This window comes from Sorex fumeus, unplaced genomic scaffold (assembly GCF_029834395.1).
Source record: "Sorex fumeus unplaced genomic scaffold, SorFum_2.1 ptg000008l, whole genome shotgun sequence".
Taxonomy (NCBI): Eukaryota; Metazoa; Chordata; class Mammalia; order Eulipotyphla; family Soricidae; genus Sorex; species Sorex fumeus.
The window spans coordinates 22046257-22053308 of NW_026606065.1; the positions used below are offsets into that span (position 1 = coordinate 22046257).

The 7052-nt window shown below is 45.6% G+C and overlaps 1 protein-coding gene across 1 annotated transcript; it reads right to left on the minus strand.

The window, feature by feature from the left end:
* Nucleotides 1-5190: 5190 nt before the first annotated feature.
* LOC130018720 (craniofacial development protein 2-like) lies at nt 5191-6498 on the minus strand (the record flags this gene model as incomplete). The annotated part of the gene is made up of 1 exon (XM_056109485.1): nt 5191-6498. A coding segment is annotated over exon 1 (1308 nt), but the record flags the coding sequence as incomplete, so codon positions are not given.
* Nucleotides 6499-7052: the final 554 nt, after the last annotated feature.

Sequence of the window (7052 nt, forward strand, 5' to 3'; positions counted from 1 at the left end):
TTAAATATGCTTCTCCCTCCCCCCCTCCAAAAGGTTTGCTGTTTCCAGTTAAGGAAAACTCAACCCAAGCTTTTTAAAATAACCCAGTTTCTTTGTTTAGAATGAGATAACTAGTGTTTGGAGACCTTTTGGGGAACAACCCAAACATGGCCCCGGGGGTAAGTGTGGGCTGCCCCCCACTTTCGCCCTTAAGGCCAGTTCATCCTCCTCCTCCCAGGCTCCACCAGTGCCCTGCCCAACCTCTCAGGTCTCCCTAAAACCCAACAGTCCTGCCCCCACTTCCTGCTGGTGTGCCTCTCTGGAAGGAGAGGGATGGTTTCCCCATTACCTTGTGTTCAAGGAAGAGGAGTAGAACAAAGATGACATACTCTCAAAGATCATTGCTCTCCTTTGCCACCGGACGTCTTCTGCATCCAGCACTGGGCAGAGATTAGGCTTCTGATGCTGGCGGTCACTGGTTCTTTCCCCTGGTGCTGTCGTGAGGCTGGCTCAGGCATTGAGCTCTTGAGTGAGAGTGATGCACTCAGAGGCAGAGCTTGTTTTCATCCCTTTGGGATTGGTTTCATGTGTTCCACCAGAAATGGTTCCACAGTTCCTGTTGGCACTTGCTTTTGAAGTTCTTTGAAGTCTATTGGATCCTCCTCTATAGTTTTATTCAAGTTTTGCAGTTTATTTGAATATTTCTCTGGTTGAACCAACAGTGTAATGCTTTCTTTGATTGATTCTAGAATTTTGTTTTCATCTGAAGTGAAGTGAAGATCCAAGAAGGTTTCCTTGTTGCTTGGTTGGTTTTTCACAAACACGAAGGCCACAGAGTTGAGAGTTGGTCTAGAGAACTGAGCCCAGGGTAGGAGGGTCCTTGGGATAATGGAGAAAGGAAGTGGATATCCTGGTGATGGCTGGTGGTGGCACATTGCAGGCAGAGAACTCGATCATTCTGACTCTATTGTGAAACTCTATCATTGACAGGGCTGCAAATCATGATGCCACAATAACAGCTGCCCAGACACCAGAACTGAATTTGCTTCCAGCCATGGAGAACGATGACAATAATGTTGGATGGGAGATATGTGCTGAAAGTGGGCAAAGGACCAAATATAACAGCCTCTCAGTATCTGTATTGCAAACCATAATGCCAAAAGAGAGGGGGGAAGAGAGAGAGAGAGACAGAGAGAGATAGAGACAGAGACAGAGAGACAGAGACAGAAACAGAGAGACAGACACACAGAGAGACAGACAGAGAGAGAAAAGTGCCTACCATCGAGGCAGACTGGTGGGATGAGTTGGCTAGAGGGATACTGGGACATTGGTGGTGGGGTAACAAAAATATGAAAACACCAATGTGAAGAAGAAGCAAATAGGTGTACTTTCTTATTATCCTTTATTGAACAGCTTCCCCCCCCCCCCCCCCAACAGTGCACCCAATCAGGCAGTCAAATCAACATAAGAAAGCCCTTCCTGACTTTGAGGCTCAAGGGCTGAAACATCACCTGGGGTATTCCAAAGCTCTTCCTGACTGCCCAGGGACAAAATACCTCTTAAGGTGTTTTTCTCTCTCTTTTGTATGGACACAGTAAGAGATACACTGAGGCTTTTAGGGCAGCTCTCCTGGGAACATCTTGCCACAGACTCAGACTACAGCACTCAGGCCAGATGAATCATTCCTAACCCTAGCAGGGTCCTAGCAGAGTCTAGTTATTACTTTTTGGATCATGACAGCATTTGTCTATGACCAAGCTCTTAACTTATAATTAAGCATTAGGCACTTTGGCCAGTCCCATCTCGATGCCAGGGTAGCACAGAGCTTACCACTTGCCCTGGTTCCATCCAGTCCCTCCTCAGGACCCTGCTTTTGAGGGCGCTAGGAAGTAAAGGCAGCTGAGGCTTAGTTGAGAGAACAGATGCCTAGGAAGAAAATATCACTGAGAGTCACGTTACAAAAGCATAGCATACACTGTCTTCTTGTGTCCATACAAAAAGGACATTGCTCTGAATAAACTATGCAAAGGACTTAGGGAGAAGAGAAAAAAACAATATTCACAAGTCAACAGAGCACAAAGAAAGAAGTTACAAATAAACAATAAACAATAAAAGAAGTTATAGAGGAATGGAGCACTGTGATGGGAGCAACCCAATAAACTTAAACTACCTGAGGCTATGCAGGAAGGACAAAAACAGTGTTATCCTACACCTTTGTATTGTGCTCTTTCCCTTAGTGTAGTCTCCTTGAGTGTTTATTTTATTTATGTATTCAACATTCTCCTGTCATGACAAAAACTTTCTTTTTTTTTGCATACCTTTCATTTGCTGTGCTATCGCTCCAGGACTGGAGCAACAGCACAGCGGTAGGGCGTTTGCCTTACAAGCGGCCAACATGGCCGACCTGAGTTCGATTCCTCCGCCCCTCTCGGAGAGCCCGGCAAGCTACCGAGAGTATTTGATATGCCAGACACAGTAACAACAAAGTCTCCAATGGAGACGTTACTGGGCCCACTCGAGCAAATCGACGATCAACGGGAGGGCCTTTACCTTTTACCTTTTACCTTTCATTTGAGTAGAAGAGTGGCTTTTTAAACCAAGAGTGGCCAAGATGAGGGCTAGGGTGGTGGTGCAGTGGGCAGGGCACTTGCCTTGCATGCAGCCAATTCAGTTTGATTCTCAGCATCCCATATCTTCTCCTAAGTCCACCAGGAGAATCCCTAAATGCACATCAAGGAGTCAGCCCTGAGCACTGTGGGTGTTGGCCCCCAAACCAAAACGGAACTATACAAGATAAAACCCCACATTACATACCCTATAAATACAAATTTACTTTATTTCCTTCCAGAGACATTAGTTGTACCCATCCACATGCACATGCCAAAGTACTCAGAGAACTTACCCTCACACCATGTTCGGCCACATTCCCCCTCTACCGCTGATCCCATCTGGCAGCTGTTTCCATTTTAGCAAATTGAAAGCGATTTCTACATCTACAATAGCGATAGAGGAGGTGAAGTTATGGACGTGTCATCGGTTATTTAACTGGTGCCTTGTTTATGGACTTTTAGTTTTGTAATTTCTTTCTAATAGTTTCACTGATGTACAAAGAAATTAGTAGGATGAGGCTTGTAGGTGACTACAGGGCTGCAACCTTGGGGGATGGATTGTGAAGATCAATAGTGCCCTTCAGGGTAATGGCTCCTCACCTGTCAGTACAGAGAACAGGGCAGCACCGGCTCCTGCTCCCAACACCGTGGGAACTTAAATTTTATGAGCACAAGGGTCAAAAACAATATTATGCACCCGGGATGTGGCTTACGTCACAGAGCATGCTACCTCGCCCTCCCCAAACACACACATACACACACACACACACACACACTCTGCCCGGTTTTGAGCAGGGTAGCTCCAAGGACCCCGAGCACCACAGGAACACACTGCAATGGCATGAAACGTTTCCATATTGCATCTGTTTTATGGCATTTTTGCCATAGCACATTCTTCTCCCAGGTTTCCACTGCATGAGTATCTGACTTTATTTGTCTGGAACTTTCCTCTTGGCTTTGGCACCCAACCACCTCACCTGGAATAAATGCAGTGCTGAACTTTTGTGACAGATTTGTCAGGATTCTTTGCACATGTGAAGTGTTATCCCTGGGACTGGACTGAAAAGAACAATATTTGTTGAGTTAATTTTTCTGGTTGTGTAGGTTAGGACGAAGCCGCAAGATGACACCGTGAGTGGCAACCCCAGCAGGAGTCGGCAATGGTGCGGAAAAGGGTCGATGGTTGGGTATGTTTGATTCTGGACTATGGAAACCTGTCCTTCCTTCCTTCTTTCCTTCCTTCCTTCCTTCCTTCCTTCCTTCCTTCCTTCCTTCCTTCCTTCCTTTCCTTCACAGAGTAACCTCAGGTTATAAACTAACCACATAATTGCCTTTAATTTTAACATTTGAATTTTAAAAATGGTCTGTAGTAACAATAGCTATTTTTGTCCTGAGATGTTTTCAATGTCTAATTTCGTCTAACCTTTTCAACAACTCTATGAATACTATTATTAGGTCCACGGAATAGGGAAGGTTCAGAATATATGAATAAATATTCTAAGATTCCCAAAGAAGTGGGGGGTGTGCCCCCATCCAGGTCTGCTAGCTAATTGAGCTCTTTTAATAGCTCTACTCTGTGGCAAATATTCTCTGCAATTTCGTGAATTACTAGGAAATCAAGAGATGCTCCATCTGACTTAGCACACTATTTCAATAGAAATGAAGTCGTGTAATGCAAAAGAAACTGGTCAGAAAAGAAGTATTAAGTTGTTCTTTTTAGTGGACTTGTTTCATGGAAAATTAGGGGGAAATTAAATGAGAAATAGTGCATTTAGAATATCTGTCTTATTGAAACAGTTCTCTACAACTTTTATTTTCTTTTCTTCCATCATCACACATACATGAGTTGGTTATTTCTGTGTCAGTCAGTCAATGGCTTTAAGTTTTTTTCCATGTATGTCACCTCCTTTGCCTTCTACATGTGGGCCTATTCAGCGCTGGTTAATTTGGCTGTTTCAGGAAGATTCTCTCTAACCCTACGGGACTGGCTGTGGACTGAAATCCTCTCAATGAATTTGCACAGGAAGGCAGAGAGAGCCCCAGATCAGGGCTGCATGCAGAGAAATCTTTGCGAGATAATGATGTCTTTTCCTAAATTAGCAGGTTCTAGCCAGCCTGCTGGGAGCTACTGCTTTCTCTTGATTTTGAGAATATTTTGAACCAATTTACCTTAAAAATGTGAATGTTGAAACCTGGACCCATATGGATGAAGTGTTCTAGATATTTGAGGAACTTTCTGGACCTGTGATTGTCAATTGTGTGGATATGGTTGATGGTGCTGAATCCTTTGCTCGCATGGTTGTCCTTCATCTAGTGTTCTGCCAATCCTATTTAGGATGACTCGAGTGAACAACTTGTAGATGACAGACAATAGGCAGATCGGGCGATAGTTGCCAATGTCATGGATGTCTCCCTTCTTGAACAGTAGTACGGTCCTGCTGGTTTTCCATTGGGACGGAACCTTGCATTCAGACAGGTAGCGAGTGAAGAGCCGAGCCAGTGTATTGATGAGTACTGACGGCAGGTTCTTCAGGTGTTCAGGTCTGACCTTGTCTGGGCCGGGTGCTGTTTGTTTCTTTACCGAGGAAATGGCGTGTCGGATTTCGGAGGGGAGAACGTTGGGAACAACATACCCATCCTGTGGAATTTGGTATGTTGGCAAGTGGACATGGCTATCGAAGAGATTTGAGTAGAAGTCATGGATAATCTTCTCCATTGCCGTTCTGGAGGATGTGATGGATCCATCAGGACGTCGGAGGGCAGTCATCTTGGTCTTATAGTTGGCGAAGGACAGGCGGGCGTTACGAATACTTTTCCCGGCTTCTGCCGCATCTACCAGTACTTCTGCTCTTCTCTCTTTGAGGTCTTCCTTGATCGCATCTCTGCACTGCTTTGCGAGCTCGGACGTTAGTTTGCGGTTGCCTGAGGCATGCGCCAAACCACGCTGGCGAATTAGCTCAAGAGTTTTCGAAGATAGGCGACTTTTTGTGGCTATCTCTCTCTTGGCGTTCCTCGCACATTCATGGAGGTGCTGAACCAGTCGATCGTATTCCTCATCAATGTTGTCAACAATGGCATCTTCCCTTGTTGCCGCAATAGTACCAAAGAGTTCCCAGTTGGTGGTCATTCTGGGAGTTCTCTTTTTGAACTTTGCAGCCCTTTCTCCCCGCTCTGTGAAGTAGAATTTTGCACGAAGGAGACGGTGGTCCGATCCCGTTCGAAATTTTGGGACAACAGCGACATCAGTCAGGCAAAACCGTCGATTGAATATGATGTGGTCTATTTCGTTGTGGAATCGTCCACCGGGAGACTCCCATGTCCATCGTTTAGATTCTGCCTTCTGGAACTGTGAGTTACCATGGATGGTCTTGGTCGACATGATGAACTCAGACAGTCTCTCACCCTGTTCGTTCCATTCTAGGCCGTGGGTCCTGATGTGAAGTTCTTCAGCTGATCTTCTCGGTCCTATCTTGGCATTAACATCACCCACAATGATCTTGTAGAAGGTGTGGTCTTCTTTATAGAACTTCTCTAGCTCCATGTAGAACTTCTCGATTTCTCTTTCATCATAATGAGATGTTGGTGCATAGACAACGAAGATAGAAACTGCAGGCAGTGAGTCACATCTATTCAAATGTAAACGTCCGATTCGGGTTGTTAGGCATTCGAATGAATCAATGCTCTTGGCCAAGTTTGTGTTGACAAGGACACCGATGCCTCCAACACCTCTTTTATCGCATGTTCCGAGGAACAATTCTTCTCCAGTGTCGAAAACGGCATGGTGAGATTCGTGCCTTCTTGTCTCGGTCAGATCAATGATGTCGTACTTGATCATTCGCGCTTGTACCATCAGGTCCTCGATGGATGCATCTGATGCTAGCGTACGTGCATTGAAAGTACAGACGATCATTTTTGTCTTCCTTCGTTGTGGCAGCCTAGGTCGGCCTTGAGATTTTGTCGGCCTCTCCTTTCTCATCCTTCTCAGTGCTGCCATGTCAGTGAAGCCTTCAGGGTCAGGTGAATGAGACCAGTTGTAGTTACTGGTTTTGGCATATCGAATACACAGCGGATAGCTTGCCAGGCTCTTCCGTGCGGGCGGAATACTCTCGGTAGCTTGCCAGTCTTTCCGAGAGGGATAGAGGCTTTTGGGGTGACCTCTAATCACCCATCGACCATATCCACACAATAACAAAGCTCATTGAGGTTTCTCGGGAGTTCAAGATGCCGCTCTGCTTAACGTTCATTGATTTAAAGAAGGCCTTTGATTCTGTTGAGACGGAAGCGGTCATTGAAGCCCTAGCCAATCAGGGCATTCAAGCCCAATACATCAGGATCCTCCGTGAGCTGTATTGCGGATTCACTACCAGGATCTCACCATTCTACAAAGAAGTGATCGTTGATGTCAAGAGAGGGGTGCGGCAGGGTGATACCATTTCACCGAAACTCTTCAGTGCCACCCTCGAG